This window comes from Nicotiana sylvestris, chromosome 4 (assembly GCF_000393655.2).
Source record: "Nicotiana sylvestris chromosome 4, ASM39365v2, whole genome shotgun sequence".
NCBI lineage: Eukaryota > Viridiplantae > Streptophyta > Magnoliopsida > Solanales > Solanaceae > Nicotiana > Nicotiana sylvestris.
In genome coordinates, this window is record NC_091060.1 from 156,250,803 (window position 1) to 156,272,528 (window position 21,726).

Sequence of the window (21,726 nt, forward strand, 5' to 3'; positions counted from 1 at the left end):
ATTAAATTTCAGAAAAACCTTTTTAACAATTTTCTTTTCAATTGAAAAAGGTGACTATTGGTTTTAAAAAGCGTATGTTGACAAAGGCTGAGTCTGTTAATTCTAACAGACACCTAAAAGGGTGTATAAATACCACATTCCTCTCTCCAAAACGAAAATCATCGGAAAAATAACAGTTTTTCATCTTCTTCTCTTTCTGCTATCTACACTTTACAAAATTTGTTCTAGTGGAAATTCGATTTAATTGTTGATACTCAAATTTCAGAGGCTTTGTAGAATCCTAGATGAATTCTGTCATAATCCCTACATCAACTTAATTGGGAGGCTTAAATTCATGACTACACTATCAATGCCTAATTATTTCATCCCATACCATAGGGCTCTGTGGTCTCTATCCTCCAATTAGGTGCGCCCAATAACATGTACCATTAAGCATGAAAGATAAGATTAGTAATCAATAATTGAAGTCATGATTTATTTTTTCTAACCAAACAATTAAAGTCTTGTTACCATAGCATAAATAACAAAAAATTTGCTTATTAGTAACAGGTTTTCGCCAAAGTTCCTTTAACCCACAACTAGATTAGTAGGTTCCCCTGATATTTTATTGAAAACTTGTACCATGTGGAACACATAGTGCATCGACCACCACAAACAAAAAGGATAATTTTAACCGACTATGACGACCATTTGTGCCTTAAACCATCATATCACAAAATAAGCAACTTAGCATGTCTTTGACTAATAACGCATTAACAGGCTGCCATTAGCTGGATATCAGCAACTGAATAAACAAATTCAGTTATCAAAAATCTTCCAAGTTATGAACTGTCTCACAGTGCATAATTAAATAGTGAAAATCTACTTTACTTTAAAACCGGACCTACTTTGTTTCTCACCCAATCTAATCCCATTTCCAACTGAATAATACAAAGAACGAATCCTAGCAATATTCTCATTACTTCCCACTTTACATTTTTTAATCTATCAATCAAAACTATTTTTTAATCCAAAACTACTAATAAAAGCCTCAACAATATGAATTTTGTATTATCATCCCGTTCAGTTCACATAAATTCGACAAAAAGAAAAATTAAGTAGTTTGACGAAGTACGTGCAAAATACCCTTTTTTTAAATTAATGAAATAAGATATTTTGGCAATCAGAAATGCTCGTCAGCTGTTTAAAATATTTAAATTTGCAATTGATTTCTTGTTCACAATATTAGTCAAATATTAATTTAAGGCAGCAGTTTCATTAGTCGAAACGGGACTTCAGATTCTCAATATTTTTTTCTTCTTAATTATCTAGGTTGATAGAATGGATTTTTCAAAGCATTTTCCTGATCAGAACAATAGATATACTTTTTTTCAATTACTTTTCTCCTCTCCTCTCCCTCTCATCTGTACATTACTGCAAAATTATTTTCTTGTAGACCCGAGATTGGAATTCTACGAAGGGCATAAAAAAGATTTAAGCAAAAAAAAAAAAAAGACGACTACGATCTTGCATTGTTTCCTCCGCCTCATTTCAACATCATTTCGCTGAGCTGCCGCCGTTGTTATATGAACATTTCCCAACAGTAATCTCACATAATCGTCACTCAATCTTGCTAATCCCAATACGCTTAACTACTGCATTTCTTATTGCATCAGTTTGCATGCAAATCCCATTGTGTTCAACACCAGACATGTAATTCCTTACTTCCTTTCTTATCATATCTTGTAGAACTCCCAAAAACTCTGGAGTAAAGAACTGTTTCTCTCCTGATTTGGGTAAAGCTGCTGCACAAAAATCATAACTTTGCTTAGTTTGAGGAACCTGAGGCATGAAAGCAGCCTTTGGTGGCGGTACCGGTTTATCAACCGGCGGCAAAGCCAAAGGAGGAGATGGAGGTAGTGGTGGTGATTGAGGAGGCTGAGTTTGCTGGGTTGGTTGTGCAGTCTGATTCGAGGTTTCACGGGTTCCGGATCCGGGTAGTGAGAGGCAAAGAGAAGTGGGTGGGTCGGGTATAAATGGAGAAGTTTCGATCTGTTGAACTGGAGGAGGAAGAGGGAACAACCCGCCGGTTCGGGGGACAGGTCTATAAACAAGAGGCTGGGGAAAACCCGAAAGACTCGAATCACTCAAGTCGGATCCGGAAGGACTACCCGGATTCATATGAGACGAAAAGTTGGTACTAGGACCTACACTAGACGATCTTTTCAAAGGTTGTTGAGGAGTTTCAAAACTTAAATCTTCAGACATGGAACAACACTTACGTTTAAGAGTAGAGTTCCAGTGGTTCTTAATAGCGTTATCGGTCCGACCCGATAGTAAACGGGCAATAGTAGCCCATTTGTTACCGAATTTGGCGTGGGCTCTGATGATGGTTTCATCCTCCTCTGGAGTGAAAGCACGGTGCTCCACTTGAGGGGAAAGCTGGTTACACCATCGGAGCCGGCAGGATTTTCCGGATCGACCCGGAACCGATTTGCTTATTAAAGACCAGTTTCTGGGCCCATGTTTCTCCACTAGACTCTGCAATAGCTCGTCCTCTTCGGGACTCCATGGACCCTTAATCCGATCCGAATCTTTTCGTTGTGTAATCGCCGCCATCGAAACCGGTAACCGTCAGAAAAAGGTAATTAAGATAGATTATGACAAACGGGAATCGAGAGATTTCCGGTGACTAGCGGACAGTGAAGAAAATATTTACAATTTCACGGTGGTGGGAGGCGGAGCCTCGCCTTTACTGAACGAAGACTTGTGGGGGAGAGAGGGGGTTTTATATACTACAAGAGGCAAAGAGGATAGGGATGACCGGTTGAGGAGGTGGAAATGACCGGTTAGAGAGAACCAAAGGCAGTTACTACTATACAGGCTGGCAAAAGACACGCGTCAAAAGATGAAGGGTTCAAATAGACACCTATATATATCACATTACGAAAATCTCGGGAATTTTGAATTTATTTAATTAAGGAGTAGTTGGTTTTAAATTTTGGGTAGAGATTATTATGGAAAAAATAAATTAAATCACCGACCGTTTTGGAAGTTAATAATAATTTTATTTTGAAGTGTACGTACGGTTAAGGGAAGATGAGTGGATGGGCTTTGACTAAAGCCAGGCTGGAGAGCATTTTCATGGGCTTTGATATTTTCCTATTTTTAGTTATTTTTTCAATTTATTTTTAAATTTGGGTGGTGATGAGCTGGCACTAAACGACAAATAACCGTAGTAGAATCGTAGGACGAAGGTACTAATACTCTGAGGAAGCCAGGCTGTAAAACCTGACCCATCATAACGGCCTTCGTGCCTACCTCCACGTGCCAGTCACACGCGGCCACATTGAACTGCCGTAACCGACTTTAACGTTTTCCTTGGTTTAATTAATGAGATCAGATTAGATTTTGAACAATTAATTAATTAATTAACTACTGTTGCTACCTAGATTTAGGAAAAAACATGTCACGCAACTTATATGGTAACTGAAAGGTTGTTTCTCCACTTCTCTTAATCAATGAGCGGATTTATAGATGAAGTTTCAACTTAAATGTTTCAAAAGCGCGATCTTAATCAAATGAGATGGTAATCTACCATACTTATCGTGAACGAATTAGGAACCAATCCATGCCTTCGACTCCAATATAACATTTATTTCTTCAATCGTAGTTTTGGAAAATAATGAGATTGCCTCGCTTTTTAAGGGATTTTGAAATTTAAATATCCTAAGTTTTTCTTCCATTAACTACTTAGAAATCTGTCCGTCCAAACCATACCGATCGAAATCGGTCGGAAGCGGAAACTGACCGAAATCAATCAGAAAAAATCTTGATTGGTCGCAAAAGTCAAATAAAAATTTTGACTAAAAAATTCCGACCACTTTCCAAGGGTCACACAATAAAGAAACAGTTATTGTCTGATATATATAACAATTTCGACCGATGTCGGTTGAAAATTGGTCAATATTTGACAATACCTTAATAGACTTTGCATATTATCTATCAAAAGAAAGTTTAATTAAAAATATTCAAGTATACCGACCGAAGTCGGTCGGAAATTTTGATTTAATTTTCTCGCCCAGGCTCAATTATGTTTTTCCCATAACAAAAATATGTTTTTAAAATTATTATGAACATACCGACCAATTTTGATCAGTATTAATGGTCAAAAATAGTCAACCACTTATAAATTATTGTTATTTATAATCTCTCTCTCTCTCTCTCTCTCTCTCTCTCTCTCTCTCTCATATATATATATATATATATATATATATATATATATATATATATATATTTATCATTTGTGTGCTTTTGTATAAATTACACTTAATATCCGTATACGTGTAATAGATTCTAATAGAGTTTATGATTTTATTTCATTTATGATAATTTACGCTTACATACATATGACTAGTGTTGATGATTTAATCTGAATTGTTCATACTCGAATGCATGATTGATGACTAAATAAGAAAACAAATCTCAGAGTTTAAGTGACTAGATACTCCAGTATAATGACTGACTAGATGCTCCAGGATGTGTACAATCGACACAGTCATGAATATTTTATTCTCGATCACCTTATTAGTACTTTGCTCGGATACTTCATTCGTGGTTCAATTAAAAATTTAATTATATTCGATTAAACCTTACTATAATTGAATTAAATTGTATTAATACCACTTAATATAATTAGATACAACTCAATATAATTGGATACAACTTAATATAATGGAATACAATTTAATATAATTGAATACAATTTAATAGAAAGGGGTTAAAGAATTTATTAGGCATGCAATGTCACTTGAACCGTTTTGGATTGGAGAGATGATTAGGTGTCCTTGTACGAAGTGCAAGTGTTTGTATTTTTTTGGGTTCGGAGGATGTTACGACTCATCTTTATAGAAAGGCATTTATGGATAATTATTTTGTATGGACTAGTCATGGAGAGATTGATGATATTGATGGTGTATTTCATAACGTAGTTGTTGGTAAAAGTAGTAGGTTGATGGAGAATAGCACTTAGCATCCTAGATACCATATAGTAGGTTGATGATCCTAGTATTTTTTGCGGATGCTTTTGGGATGCATTTCGATTTTGAAACCCATGAAAGTGTTGAACAACCTCCTAACAAAGAGGCAAAATATTTTATGAACAGCTAGAAGTCGCTAGTCGTCCACTAAGCGAAGGGAGTATGCATTCTCAGTTGTCTGTTGCGGTTAGATTATTAAGTATCAAATCAGATACCAATATTTCTCAAGCGGGAATGGATTCTTTCATTGGCCTTATGAGTGAATTAGTTGAACCAACTTTCAACATACCCGGATTTCTACAAGGCTAAAAGATTGGTTTCTAAGTTAGGATTCTCGTCTATGAGAATCGATTGTTGTGAAGATGGTTGTATGTTGTACTATAAGGGTGATGCAGATTTAGAAAGTTATAAATTTTGTGAAAAACCTCGTTTTAATTGGGTTTCCAACGGAAAGAATATTGTTGTGAAGTCGATGCATTATTTACATCTTATTGCTATATTAAAGATGTTGTATGCAGCAATGAGTTCCATTAGCGTTGTGGTTGTGGTTGTTATTAGCTTTATTGTTGGTTAATTGTTGTTGTGCTTGTTGTTGGTTAATTGTTGTTGTTGTTGCGGTTGTTGTTGGTTAATTGTGGTTGAATGGTAGCAATGTAATGCTGTTATTATAGGATGGATGTTGGTTGTAATTGGCAGATGGTGTAGCTTAAAAGCATGCATATTCTACCAGGTTTTTACCTAGAAAACCGGCTGATTCCGATAGGAAATCTCATATTATTTCCCAAAAATTCAAAATTTCTCACCGATGTCGGTCAGAAATTACTTTTTTATTTATTTATTTTTTATTATACCGACCGATTTCGGTCGGTTTGTTACAATTTACAAAGAAATACAAAATTATTGTATATTTATAATTTCGACCGATGTCGGTCGCTATTTTGACAGATAAATAAAAAATAATTTAAATAATATCGATCGACTTCGGTCGATATAATTATTTTTTGTTGTCAGTCAAAGCTTTGAACTAACCGACCAACTTCGGTCGGAGGCGGTCGCAACACTTTAGTGACCATTATTTTTCCGACAAATTAAAAGCGGTCGGAAATCAGTCGCTTTTTCTTTAATTCTAACCGATTTCGGTCGATTTTGGTGGACGAAATTTGACAGCTTTTTAGTAGTGAATGTTAATAATCGGGCTGAACTAATAGTCTTTGACAAAACAAATGATCTGGATATTTCGTATTCACGTAAGGTTCGAGAAAAGATCGCACCTCTAGGAGTGTGATGTATTCATCAAAACTTAATTTTATTTAGTTATTGTTATTTGCCAATAAAAATTGATAAATAAAAACACATTTTATTCAACTTCATAAGTTAGGTTAGGTTATATAATTGTTTAAACTAATGAAAGAAGAAGAAAAAACCAAACGGATGAGTAAAGGTCTTTGTTAACACACATAACTATCGTATGGATAAAATTATTGATTTTAACCTCTCTCTTTTTTTTAATACACATTTTGCCTCTGAGTTAAATAACATTATGATAATATATGACTCCCTATTCCCAATTATCAGTAGGAAATAGCCAGTCTTTTTGTTGTGGATTGATCGAAATTTATGCAAATTAATAAATATCGTTCCTATAAAATTTGTGTTTAGTGGTCTCAAGTAACCACCACTGTTACTAACGTGTTTTAAATGCGCGAATGTAATATCTTCAATCATGGAAAACCACAAATTGATGGGCACTCATTTCAGCTTCATGCAATGAATGGGCTGTGTGTTGTCGTTTCCGAGATGTACCTTTGCCAAATATCTGTCTGCCAAGTGTTTGGATATGTAATTAAATACTTTACTTATCCTGCTACCCTAGTATAAATAACCACAACAACGAAACAAATAATGCAATTATCTCTTTTCTTATTCTTGCGCTATTATTTGGAAGAAACTTCTCTTTTAGGCTAAATATGTCTGAATAAGCATTGAAATCAAATTTAGACTCAAACGCAGAACTAGAAATTTTAAGTTCTAGAAAAAGGTAATTTATTGAGTTCTAAAAAGTTGTAGCTCTGCCCCTATTTATACTAGGTAAAAAGAACTGTTATTGTCCTCCAAATATTTACATTTGGCTTGGCTATGCTTGTTTGAACAGTTTCGGTTAATCATGTCTTTTTTTTTATATAAGAATTAATACGATTTTTATAAGGCTTCTCCTCCGAATGAAATTCTATGGGAAGGTTAATCTAATGACATTTATCCTCGTCCAATGTTTACGTTATGTTTGGTTAATCTAATTTTAAAACAGCACTACTCAAAATTGGGAGGAGTTAAATCAGTTTTCAATTCTTCTCCCTTAACTATGATAGTACTAAGAGATTTAATTTGTTTTATAGAAATACTATGTTATGTTACTTTGAGCATAAACATAAGTTAGTATTTTATTTTTAATTGTCATCATGTGTCAAGACGGTTGAATTAACCATAATTATAAGTAATACAAGTCTAGGTGTAGTAAAAACTCATCACGGGACTTACTTGTTTGGTAAAGTGTTTTCCGTAAAAATAGCACGGTATAGTTAGTTTTCGGATTGGTCATTCAAAAATAGCCAGCGTTTACGAAGTCAATGAAAAATAGCCACTATTTTGCTGCAACAGAGACCGGTGCATCGAACTCCAGTATATTATGTTGGACCGGTATACTTTGCTGACTCCAGTATAATATACTGGAGACTGGAGCACCGGTGCTCCAAACTCCAGTATATGATACTGGACAATTATACTTGCTAAAACTCCAGTATATTATGTTGGAGTTCTAGTGTACTTATGCTGGAAGTCCATCATATTATGCTGGAGTTCCAACATACTTATCCTGGAACTCCAGTATAATATACTGACATATTTTTCGGATTTTGAACAGTGTTTTCGCTCAGATTTATCTTTACATAAAAAGTGACTAAATTTCGATTATTTTTGAAACTGAGCTATTTTTGAACGGCCAGTTATAAATTTGGTTATTTTTGAATTTCTCCCGTGTTTTCCTTGATAGTAATGTTTACCAGCTTCTTTCAAATGCTACTAACAAAGTCTATAACCGTAGACTAATAACTAACTTATTTTCTCATAATTGTTGTGTTGGAATATAAATGCTTAAATCCCTCTGCTGTCAATTGTTAGTATAACTGGCTTTTATATTTGATAGTGCTATTTTATTCTCGTTTATATTCAACTAATTTCTTTGGTGCAAGGGTCTTTTTTTATGTGTTGGGGAGAGAGGGTGGGGTTGGGGCAGAGGCGGATCCAGGATTTTAAATATATGGGTTCTTGTCGTAATTTTAAATTAATTTACAATATTAACTGGGTTCACAAATAGATATTTATAAAAGAAATTAACAAAAATACAGGATCTATGCAAAAGTTACTGAGTTCCTGAGAACTCATGTATTACACTCTAGATTCGACCCTGGGGTCTCTGTCTTTCGTTAAATGTTAACTTGTATTTTTTGTTTCTACATAGTTTTTGTGTTATTTACAGGTATTTATCAGTCCTAAATAAAGTTTTATAAAAAAAAATAAAAAATTGGGAAACAAAAGAGTTAGACAAGTTGCATAATATCACTCTGAACTACGTATTAGTTAGTATCACTTGAATCTTGATTGTGCTTTTCAGTCTAGCCAATGCTTAAACATTGCTTCATATTTTGTAACTCAAGACCTACTTAATTATTGAGAAATTTTCATAAAGCACCATCTTTTAGTAGTAATTAGTCATCTATAGATATCATTTGCTATATTACGGATTATAAATACCCTTTTTGTGGTTATAAGATGTATTTGATATATTTAAGTTATTGTATTCATGAATACAGTAGCAAAAATAGGCGTGAATCAGGGAAGTTCAGCTAATCAGTTGTTGTATTCGAGTGTATTCAACTGTATTCATGAAGTTGAAATGTGGATTACAGCTGGACAGATTATTGTATTCGACTGTATTCACGACGTTAAATAAGGGATTACACTGTTTTTAAAACGGAAAATGAATCAATTAACATAATAGACTCCTAATATAACTCAACAAACTCAATTATAACACACAAATTTTGTATTTTCAGTTACAAAAAAGATTCTCAACCGAAAAATACCCCAAAAATATAGCAATCTTTAGAGAAATTATATAATACATCTGAATACATAAATTATATTAATTAAAAAAACATATGAATACATTCATGGCATATAGCGAGAAAGTGAATACAATGAAATACATAGAATATAACAGGATACATTGTAAAAAAACAGTGAATATAATGAAATACATGGAATACAACGAAATACATTGAATTATAATGAAAAAAAAGACAATGAATGCAATGAAATACATGAAAATACATTGAAATATATTAACATAAAATCAAGTTGCTCTGCCCCAAACTCCGTCGTTTTTGTTCAAGAATAAACCCTAATTTCCGGCGAATCCGCCGTTCACCGGAAGCCGGTAATGAAAACGCGCTGCCTTGGTCCGGCGATAGTGCCTTCAATGGCAAAAAACAACGTCAAAGCCATTTTCTCTAAAGGAGTAGAAATCTCATCAAGATCTAAGCACTGAATAGTACTTGGTATAAAAAAAAAAGGGTAGAATTGTCAAATAAGGAGGAAGGGAGAATGCCATATGGGAAAGGACAGAAAAGGATGGTAGCAACGGGGATGTTGACGAAGGCGTAATGAAGTCATTCTCTTCTGGAAATGGAATTGGGCCCAAAACCCAAATACACAAAACAGGTCATTACGTAAACCATTTCATTCGGTGGAGAAAATATATGAGGAAGGACATATTCAAGTGCAGACGGACGGTACGATTGATTCACCTCCATGCCCGAGAGTTCTGGTAGTAAGATGAAGGTGGAAGATGAGAGAGATGGCGAATAGATATGGGGTAGGGGATACAAGAAATTTGAAGGGATAGGAGAAATTTAAGTGGAAAGAGAAAAATAATACAAAACTTATTTTATGGCTTAAAGGTAGGAGGTGACCATAAATAGATATTTGGCTATAAAAAATTAAAAGGTAGCTATAGAATATAATTTTTTAAAAGGGTATTTATTTAAAATAAATAAGGTATCAACCTTTGCTATAGGAGGTAACTAATCCTTAATTATTCTCTTTGGTCCACAATAAGTTATCAATTTGCTTTGGGGACACCCATTAAGGAAATACTAAATTCTAGACAAAAATAGTTAGTGTGACAAAATTACCTTTAATTAAATGTTGCAACATAGTTATAGTAGCACTTAGTTCTCTTCTCAAATGCGAGGAGTAAATGACTTTTTAGGAATACGTACATAAGGGTAATTTTAGAAAAATAAATTGAATTTTTTCTTGATTATATAAATGGACACATATTTTGGATCAAAATAAAAAAGCAAATTAATCACTTATTGTGGAGCGGAGGGAATAACATCCTCGTTTAATATAACCATTAACCTCTACTTTTTTTTAGCCTCATTCTAAATATCATGATAACGCAATAAATTAGTAAATTAATTCTGTTCAGTTTGCTTCTCCAGTTTTCCTTTATTTTTTTTTCTCCTATATGTTACTATATAATTTACAATGTCTACTTTATTTTTTTTTTCTCCTATATGTTACTATATAATTTACAATGTCTACTTTTTACATACAATAATTATACTAGAGTACATTGCTTTTACAGAAAAAACAAAATTTAGGACAACAATTAAGGGGAATACATAGTGTTAACTGTATGGGTCAAAATTAGATCAGAGAAATTCGGCACGCGGAGATATAATGCCGAGGTCGGACAGGTCGTGGTCGGACAGTCACCAATTGACCGAGGTCGGACAGTCATAATTAAGGCTGAGGTCGGAAAGGCCGAGGACGGACAGGCCGAGGTCGGGCAGTGATAAAACAGCTAGTTTGCTTTGGAGTACTCAAAAGGAATATTTAACCGAATATTCCCTCTAAATTGTATCTTTTTTTAAGTTTTCTATTGATAAATAGGAGGGGAGGACTTCCCATCTCCCTCTCCCTCTCTCTAAAAAAATATGTAAACACACATCTGTGGAGGATCTGTGATCTCATTCTTTCATTGGATCCAAAAAGGGTCCTAAGGCTCTTGTATTTGTCTATCATTCATCTTTATCAAATAAAAGAGGATCCGTCTCACTCAAGAATTGGGTGAATCCTTTCCTTTATTTACATTTTATTGCCGTTTAATGTTACTTAATGCATCTTTCTTTATGCTATTAAATATTGATATAATCACTGCTAACATTTATACTCACCTATGTTTTCTTCTATTAATATTATTCATCTCGGATCTAGAGTTAATTATCCTTAACTAGGATTTACCCTCCATCTTCTTTGATTGATTTGTTCAAAAAAGTTTTGATATCTTTTGAGTCAAACAATAACCCACAATAGTTATGATAGCTAGGATGATAAATTATTATCCATTCGTAGTCGATGGTTTGAAACTTGGATATGAAATTACTTAAGGACCGATATGAAATTAACCTAACCTCAAACTCATACGAAGACCAGCGGGGAAGAAACAAAAAAGAGTAGTTGTGTGTTGCAAAAGAAGAGTTAGTACAAAGTCACGCGAAGGGAAGACAGCTGTTGTAAAATATCTAAATGTGGAGGTGCAGGGTGTGCCACAAAAATATGCAGCTCGCACATGCCACCCTCACCTACTTCTTCTGTCCTTTGCCCGTACTCCCCTCCTCCCCTAGGCCACTTCCTCACGTGTCTTAAACCACGAGTGCACATTTTCCCCTCTCATTCTCCAATTTCTTTGTAGACTAAATTAATTAAATTAGAAACACACCCTTTTTGTATTTCAAATTTCAATATTTCTATGCCTCTTTAATAATGTATTATCTTGGCCGGTCTGGCAAGTACGTCATTTTTTTTTTGGATGACGGTGTTCGAATAAATTTGTACGCACTTAAATTATTTTTTGGTTATTTGTTATCTTTTACCAATATAAAATGGTACAATTACTTTTGTCGAAGCAATTATAACTCCTTCACTAAAAATTTCCAATGTACAAATAATTAAAAAAAAATTTATGTATATATATTATATGTTGAATTTTCTTAACTTTCTTCATGTATTTATTTTTTTATATTTGGACTTCCGTTGTTCCGCCACTACCAGTACATATATTGAATAAATCTATTACTACCTTATTTTACTAGAATCTGGTATATTTGATATTTAAGAACCCAACGGAATATCCATGTTAAAGTAGTCAAAAGGTAATAGTTCGTCTCATGTTTGTCCTTTCCTGCTAATCTGCGGAATTGCTATCAGGCGTACAGCGCATTAAATTGTCAAATGCTATGCACTAGTTCTATTTGTCAAAATTAAAGGTTTAAAAAAAAGAATATTTGAGATGCATAAAAAATGAAATGATAGTATATTGTAGAATATTTGAGATGCATAAAAAATAAATGCAGCAACAGTTATGGCCATATTGTTGATGATGCTAAAGGAGAAGAAATTAGGCATGCTTTGGTGCCGAAACTTAAATAGTGCCAAAATTGGCACAAAATACGTTTCTACTGTTAATTTTTTTTTTACCTAAATACATAAAATACAGTATAATACTGTGTTTTACTTTAACGGAAAGTTAGCCGTTAAAGTTAAACGCAGTACTATACTGCGTTTTATTAAAAAATTATTTTTTTCAGGAAAACGCAGTACAATACTGCGTTTAACTTAAACGCAGTATTGTACTGTGTTTCCCTATAATATTTGGGCCCACTTTTGCAGGACTGCAGAGAATTAATTTTTAGTGTAAAACGTAGTATTATACTGCATTTTACACTGAAACGTACTATTATACTGTATTTTACTCTGATTTTTGGGCCCACCAATAAGTGTTCTGCGGATAACTGACATAACAATAATTCAAATACATAAAACGTGGTATTGTACTGTATTTTACATAAAAAAATTCTGCATCCCAGGCTCGGACTTGCCTTATTTAAAGGCGTTTCAATTTTATGAAAATCCATTCAATACTTTCTTCAAACTTCCGTTCATACTTCTATCTTCTTCTTATCAATCATTTTTTATAATGTCTGAAGAGCCAAAAATAAGAGTTTCATTATATTGGGGGGGGGGGGTGAGGTTGTGCTGGAGAATAACTCTGTGAGGTATAGCTCACCTCCACAGTGTCATGTTAAATTGGCGCTTACAATGGAGTACGATAAATTAGTATCGTTGTTACGTAAAAAGATGAGTGTGAGGAAGCGTTCGGTTAACCTTAAAGTAACCGGTAGATTTCCGTATTCAGTGACTCCGCAGGGGTTTGCTTATTATTCTGAGTTTAACATCGATGATGATGAAACTCTTAGAGATTTTTTGCGGATTCCGGATGAATAAAGGGAATTTATTGTAATAAAATTGTTGGAAATATACGTCAAGATTGAAGACGTTCCCAATAATGAGGGCGTGCATAGTAGGGATAACCCCCAATCATTGGGTGGTTATTCTGGAGCAGTTTTTGCCGGACAGATTGCTAATGAAAGAGCTTGCCTTGATTTAAACTTGTCACCACCGGCGAATGAGCAGCCACAAAATAATTTTTCGACTTTATATAATCCACAAGACGACTGGTAAACTTCAATTTTCTACGCTTTAGCATTGTTTATTTTATGTTTTAATTTGATTTGTATTAACACTCATATTTTTCATAGGGTGTACCGTTCGGATATGAATTTTACAAGTTATGACCCTGCCCCTAGTTGGAATATGCGTAGTTCTGGCGTATTGGACCACGGTGGTCCATCCGGAAGTCGTCACCAACAAGAAAATATCCATCATTAAACGTCAAAACAGTACGACTTGTAAGTAAAGTGATATAGCTATATGTAAAGTATTTATCTAGTTGGGTAACTTATCATGTTGTTCTTTTTGTGCAGTGAAAACGAGCTTCTTGATGTTCCTGACCTCACACAGTTGCCCATAGATGACGTATTGACTCGTGATTTGGTAGATGCGCAGAGTCAGGAAGATGATAGTGATTATGACAACAATGCGGATGAGTTTGGAGATGACACACCCTTCCCTGATGAGGGTGATGAGGAGGAGGAAATGAATGTTGAACCCGAGCTGACGAGGGAGCATGTTCCTCCACCTCCCGCTAGACAAAGAGTATACGAGTCCCACGTGCCATTTCATGAGCGCAATATTCCATACCTTGATAATTTGCCAAGTATGCCGAACGTGGATGCCCTCACAAGGGATGATGATGAAATTCGGTCAGCGATGTGGGATGAGTCTAGACCAGCGGTTCTGACAAAGGGCATGTATTTTCCCGATAAAGCTCGCCTAATTGAGGTTGTAAAAATCTACAGTGTAAGAGAGTGTCGTGAGATGACGGTAAGGGATTCAACTACGAAGGTATACAAGGCTGTATGCCGTAGAGACTTTATGGGTTGTCACTGGATGTTGCGTGCCAGCAAGAAAAAATCAGGTTTGTGGAAAGTGGGTAAATTTATTAGCACCCACAGATGTGAAATAGACACATTTAACGAGAATCATTTCAACCTGGATGTAAACTTGATTTCTCTTGTCTTGATTCCATATTTGGAAGTGTCCATTAGGTTCAAGATTAAAGAGTGTATTACAGCCGTCCACCAGGAGTATGGTTGTACTATAACCAAAAGAAAGGCATATCTCGGTCGCAAACGTGCCTTTGAACTTATTTATGGTGACTGGGATAAGTCTTTTTAATTGTTGCCCAGGTACATGGCCGCACTGCAACAGTTTAACCCCGGGACTGTTGTTGAATGGAGGCTTAAGCGGAGTCCGGACAGACCGAAATATATTTTCAACTATATGTTTTGGTCATTTAAACCAGCAATTGATGGTTTTGTGCATTGTCGTCCTGTAATTTCCATAGACGGTATTCATGTCTATAGAAAGTATGATATTAAGCTTTTGATTGCAATTGTAGTAGATGCCAACAGACAAATATTTCCACTAGCTTTTGCCATTTGTGCCAACGAAAGCGAAGAGACGTGGACACTTTTCTTGAACCACTTGAAGCAGCACGTTGTCAAATAGCATTTAGGTATTTGTCTAATATCTGATCGACATGGTGGTATTTTAAGTTCTGTACGGTACTTTCCTGAATGGCAGGAACCCTATGCGTACCACCGTTACTGTGTGAGGCACCTGAAGGCCAATTTCCAGAAGAAATATCCTGACAAGGCCTTGCATGACTTAATGTGGATGGCTGCAACTGAGCACCAGCAGTGCAAATTCATGAGGCGCATGGAAGCAATCCGGCAGCTAGATCCACGAGCCTATATTTGGCTGATGGGACATGAGCTTCACATGTGGACATTGCATGCTGATGGCGGCTGAAGATGGGAAGCCCTTACTATAAATATGTCGGAGTCATTCAACGGCTTGTTGAAGTCTGCCCGTGGATGCCTTTCACTACCATGGTCCGCATGACATTCAAACAGAGTGCGAAGAGGTTAGTTGAAAGGCATGGAGCTACATCGGCATTGATGGACAAGGGTGTTCAATGTATGCCAATACCCATGAGAAGATTTGAAAGGTACGGGAGGCGAGCACATTGGCATTCATTTCTACAGTGCGATCATGACCGGGGTGTTTTTGAAGTTAAGACCGCTATCCGTGGACACCGTGAGAATAATCTACAGACGGTGAATGAAGCCAAAAGGTTGTGTTCATGTGGGATATGGACCATCTACCACATGTTGTGCGCACATGCGTTGAAGTACTTTCAACAAGTTGGTTTTGGGGCAACCAACTATATTGATAGGCAATACAGTGTTGCTGCATATGTAGACACGTATAGTGGGTAGTTGCAGCCATTAGGTGCTGAGCATTATTGGCGACCGGAACCTTTTAAAATGGTATGTGTAAGCACGTGATTTTTGCCCTGTGAAAGAATTACTCCCAAAATATTCAAAATAAAACAATTTTCCTTTTGTGTTCAATTTTTGTATTTTTGTGGTATTTTTGTATAATTATTTGTATTTTTGTCTGTGCATGTTTATTTGTTTAAATTAATAATAATATAAAATATGTCGCATTTGCATTTAGGATTTAATTCTACAATTAGGAATAATTAAGTTTGTTTTACCAGAATGAAAACTACAAAAATATGCATCTTTTGCATTTCTAGCATTTTAATGTCCAAATTGTGTGATTTTATTTGTATTGATGTTTAATTTTGGGTGATAATTATTATTAGGGGGATAATTAGTATTTTAAAATAATTTTGGTTTTTATAATTTTAGCATTTTTAGTTTTATTAATAAGTAAAAGAAAAGGGAACAAACAAGAAGAAGAAAATCGGATTGGGCCCTTCCTCCAATTTTAAACCCCCAAGCCCAAACCAAATTACCCCTTACCCAGCCCAAAACGCCCCGACCCGGTCCAGCACTACACCAAAAGGACCATCCCCTTTTCAGTTACCCTGCACCCAAATAACCAAACCCAAAAACCCTAACACCAACCATCCGCCCCCCTTCCTCTTCTTCTTCTTCTCCAAAAAACACCCCAAGCTCCCCTCCCATGGCTTCCCATGGTTGTTGCCCTTCCCCCCCGTCCTTCACTTTCAAAACACACCACACACACAAAACACAACCACCCTCACCCCCCACGACGTCCCCTCGCTGCCATGGCTGCGTCTTCAAGTTCGTCGAGCAGCTGCTCCGAGTCCAGCCCCCCCGTCCCCGTCGTGTTGCTGCTTCTTCTCCGTCAAGTTGTTGCTGCCATGGCCGTGTCCATGGTGCTGCTGCTCGACGTTGCAGCTCCACCCCGACGCTGCTGCTTCTCTTCCTTCTGCCATGGCCGCGTCTCCTTCTTCTTCTAGCTTCATTGCTGTGTTGCTGCTTCTTCTCCGTCAAGTTGCTGCCGTGTCCATGGTGCTGCTGTCCGTCGTGCTGCTCCGCCACCATTGCTGCCCGTTGCTGCTTCTCCTCCTTCACGTCGAACCATCATGAACGACATCGCCATTCCATGGCTGCCCTCGATGCTGTTTCACCATCCAAACATGCTGCCTTCTGCTTCGTTTTCAAATAACACCCAATGACCTCCTTCAGTTGCTTCTTATTCGGATCGTCTTCTTCGTCGAATTGTTTTGGTGCGATAATCGTTTCCGGACAGATTTATTTTCATTTAAAGTTCTTCGTCGTTCCGATCCGGTTAGTTGGTTTAAATTTCGTTTCTGTCCGTAATTTGTTTGATATTTTTCGGATTTGAAATCAAATATGTTTGATATTAATTTCATGTTCATCGTTTTTTTTATCTTTCAGTTTGTTTCATTCATTTTTCTTATTTATTTTTAGGAAGAAATTGTTAGTTTAATTATAATATTGTTAGATTTAAATTGAAGTCCAATTAATTATTTCTTCAGTTTGTTTTATTAATTTAAAAGGATTTAGTTTTAATATAGAAAAGTGTTAGTTTAAATCATTTGAATCCGTCATATTTGTTGTTTAATATAGATTTAATTCGTGTTCATTTTGTTTGAAGTTCGTTTTTAATTCAGTGATTTAATGTGAGTTTATGTTTTGGTTTTTAATTTTTTGATTTAGTTTGAATCATGTATCTTTGTTGTATTTTGTTGGATTTAATTTGAAGATCAATTGATTATTTGAGTTTAGAGTTTGAATCTGTTTATTTATTTTGTTTAAAGTTTAATTTGAATTTGAGCTCATGATTTGAATATACTTATTTGTTATTGTTATTGAATCTGAAAGTAGATTTGTTGTTTAAAGATTGTTCAATCAAAATAATTCCAGTTGTTTCTTTATTGTTCATCATATAGTTTGAGTTTGTTCATAAAATCTGATTAGGAATTGGTTATAGCTGCTATATTTTGGTTAGAATTGATTAGTTGAACTTGTTATAGCTGACATGGTAGATTGGTAAATTACAATATTTTCAGGGTCAAAATGGTAATTTCAGTAAGGTCAGAGGGGTATTTTTGGAAGTAAAATTCTGAACAATTATTTATTTTGAGTGCTCTGTCCATTAAAATTAAAATAATATTAAAATAATCAATAATGGGGGGACAAGATATAATGGTGGAGGATAATGTACTTGTTTAATCAAAAGTGAGGAACAAGACATAGTGGGATTGCTGGGCTCAAGAAAAGTTGTTTAAATAAGTAATAATTGTATTTTTTATGTAGTAGTGAGTTTGGTAAGAGAAAGTAGTTGTTTTATTAATTGATTAAAGGGTTTGGGATTGAAGATAAATAGAGAGACTTGATCAGAAGAGAGAGAGGACAGAAAAAAGGACAGAGAGAAGAGGAGATAGAGAAAAAGAGAGAGCTGAATATTGAAGAGAGAGAAAAATTCCGAAAATATTAAAACTTCCAAAAAATACAAATAAAAACATTCTGGAAATTAAAAGAGTGAGTAGTATACACCTGATATACAATTTAAATATTCTGATATACGGATTCAGAAATTAAGGGTTGAACATTAATTAGTCTTTCAAATCTGAAAAGATTCCCTTGGCTTCTGTCCGTTGATTGTTGTCGGTTTCTGGATTTTTATCTTGATTTCAAAATCTGTCACTGGTTTCTCATTGCTGGTTGTTACTAGCTGCTGGGTGTTGCTGTTGTTTTATGCTACTGAATTTTTGCTGATCTCCCTTTTTTTTGCTTCCAATATCAGGTACACGACTGTAATACTAGCTATTGCAAGCTAATAATGTGGAAGCATGAATACATATGAAGAAAGGAATTTTGAAGTGCTAATTTCGCTTTTTCTTTGTTCCTTTTATTGATTGTATTTAGGCTATTTCATGTATTACTGAATAATAATTGGAATAAGAGAAAATAACATAAGTTAGTCTTTAATGAATAGGTTTGGCAAAACGGGTTAATTCACTAGTTATGAAGGTTTTAAGATTATCAACAGTAGGTTAATCGTGAACAAGTAGCTAAATTTAGCTAAGGCATGAATTTAAACTAAATTTCGTGAATTAGGCATTAAGGCATGATTTGAGTTCGAACAAGATTAGAAGACCGTTTAAGTTTAATAAACTTTCTAATAAGCTTTAGTAATTATGGTTAAATCTAGTTTCAAATAGTTGTGAATAATTAATCTCAATAGTTTTTTTTTATAACAATGCGAGTTTTAATTTAGCTATATTTGATTCTTTTGAATATTAGTTGTCGAATTTTTATTTTATTTATAATTTCGAAATTTTTAAGTGAAATTCCTTTTCATCAATATTTGTATTAATCTAGCAATTAGTATGCCATGCTTTCTTAAAATAAAATAAAAAAAAGCTCGTAATTAATTAGGATTTTCTTTCTTTATTTTAGAGACTAATTTTAATAGAAAAATGCAGTCGCTTTAAGATTTGTCCATTTAAAATAAATGAGATGAGCCTCGCCTAGTAAAATGTATAGATTGCGGGGCCCTCACAAATGTATGTATTAATTATTTAGAACATCGGAGTTGGCCGTCTAGTGAAATTCTACGGCCTTTCCCAAAACAACAATACGCTAGTCGCTCTAGGCGCGTCTTTAACAAATTATTTTCTTAAATATGGGTGTGCATTTATGTAACCCAAATCCAAATCTCAACGGAGTCAAAAGGTGTCGATAACCACGGGTGCATTGATTGTGACGTGGTTTGAAATACGTTTTCACAATGTTGCAATTCTCCATAAAATAATAACAATAAATAAAAATAATAAAAGCGGCTGAAGGGTAAAATTTGCACATGAGCTCATAATTGTATAAAATCAGATAAACAAGCCGAATATGACAGTTGAGCGACCGTGCTAGAACCACGGAACTCGGGAATGCCTAACACCTTCTCCCGGGTTAACAGAATTCCTTATCCGGATTTCTGGTTCGCGGACTGTAATACAGAGTCATTCTTTTCCTCGATTCGGGATTAAATTGGTGACTTGGGACACCCTAAATCTCCCAAGTGGCGACTCTGAAATAAATAAACAAATCCCGTTTCGATTGTCCTTTAATTGGAAAAACTCCTTCACCCCTTGCGGGGGCGAAAAAAGGAGGTGTGACAGTATGTAACAAGGACTATTTGCGCAAGCTGCAAGTGCAAAAGAGAACGCGTATACGGAACCAAATGGATGTTGGTGACACCGTTTATGCGCGTAAATGTGGCATATGCTCGCAAACAGGACACGACCATCGTAAATGTCCTTTAGGTGGTGTGCGTGGCGGTGCTAATCCAGCTCCTGGTGCAAGTTCGTCGAATGTACCCAACTATCAAGGATACCCCTAGTCTTTTGTTTTCGTATTATTTTTTGTAATATGTGTCTGTACTTGTGTATGTTGCAATATCTATCAAATAAAATTATGTTTCATAATCTTGGTACATCTTATTTTTTAACATGACCTTTTGATATAGTTGTTCAAATATTAAACTTATTGGTGTTTTTAAAAAATACAAAAAAATTAATATTAAAAAATAAATTTAATATGTAAAGCGCGATATAATACTACATTTTTTTAGCTATCTTGTCATTCTGAAAAAGCTGAAAACCATATGAAAAAGCAGTTTTCTTGCAGAAAAATTTAATATGTAAAGCGCGGTATAATACTACGTTGTATTGAATTGTCTTGTCGTTCTGAAAAAGCTGAAAACCATGTGAAAAAGCAGTTTCGTTTCAGAGAAATTTAATAAGAAAATCGTGGTATAATACTACGTTTTATGTGAAATCTTGCTCATAAATAACGGGCACATTCTAGTTATTTCTGTGCTTAACAACAACCTATAGCAAATATTTCCATAAAACCAAAGTTTCTCTTTAAGAAATGTCTCAACAACCTCTTTATTGCCTAAGGTGCGACTGCGGAACCAAAAGCATGATGTACGATTGTTGGGAAGAAGCTGGACGTCGCTACTGGGCGTGTATGAACAAGTTTTATAGGCAACCTGACGTACCCACATGCAATTTTAAGGTGTGGATTGATGAACCATGTGAGCAGGAATACTACAAAGACAAGTTGTATCATATTCATAATGTGTGTACGGGGCAGTGGGACAGAGAGCGCCAATCTAAGCAAGAAATTGCGGAGTTGAAGGCGAAACTCAAGGAGGTGGAAGAAGATAAAAAAAGCTGGAAGACCAGCTCAAGTGGTTGGAGCAGAGAATACTAGGCGGTAGTGACTAAACAATGGCATGTACATGTTGAGCGGTGTAGTGTATCTTTATATTTCCTTTGTCAAGTGTTTTCATTAGTTCTACTGTTTGTTTTTGTGTTAGGTTTGCAAGGTTTGTGTTTGTGTTATACTGTTAAAGTAAAATTGTTGTTCAAACGCAGTTAAAATAAAATTGTTTCTAAAACATAATTGTTACCATTATTTACATAATGTACTATTTACACAAAGTAAAAACATAAGTAAATCAATGTGTCCTGCAGCCTGTGTGCTTCAGTGCTGCTGCTGGTCTGAGTCGCATCCCCTGTCGCTCGGGTACACTATCTGGATCATCATCTTCAAGCCGCCTCTTTATGTGAGGATGTGCAGCAGCATCAACACCACAACTGGCAGGATCGGTAGTAAAGGCCGTCGGGCCGTCAGAAACCTACAAAACAAGTACTAAGCTTAGCATGTGAAAAAGTATATTAGTATTGTATGTGTTAAGTCAAAAAGCATTTTCTCACCGTGTTCTCATCGACCTCCTGAGTATATGCATC

At 35.3% G+C, this 21,726-nt stretch overlaps 1 protein-coding gene across 1 annotated transcript; it reads right to left on the bottom strand.

The window, feature by feature from the left end:
• Positions 1 to 1,180: 1,180 nt before the first annotated feature.
• On the bottom strand, positions 1,181 to 2,748 carry LOC104242374 (transcription factor MYB44-like). Its single transcript, XM_009797417.2, has one exon. It carries the CDS (start codon positions 2,596 to 2,598, stop codon positions 1,600 to 1,602), a length of 999 nt encoding a protein of 332 aa, XP_009795719.1. The 5' UTR covers positions 2,599 to 2,748; the 3' UTR covers positions 1,181 to 1,599.
• Between the last annotated feature and the right edge of the window lie 18,978 nt (positions 2,749 to 21,726).

What these genes read in the sequence shown, in the direction of transcription:
- LOC104242374 (XM_009797417.2), bottom strand. Translation starts at nt 2,598, where the DNA reads ATGGCGGCGATTACACAACGAAAAGATTCGGATCGGATTAAGGGTCCA.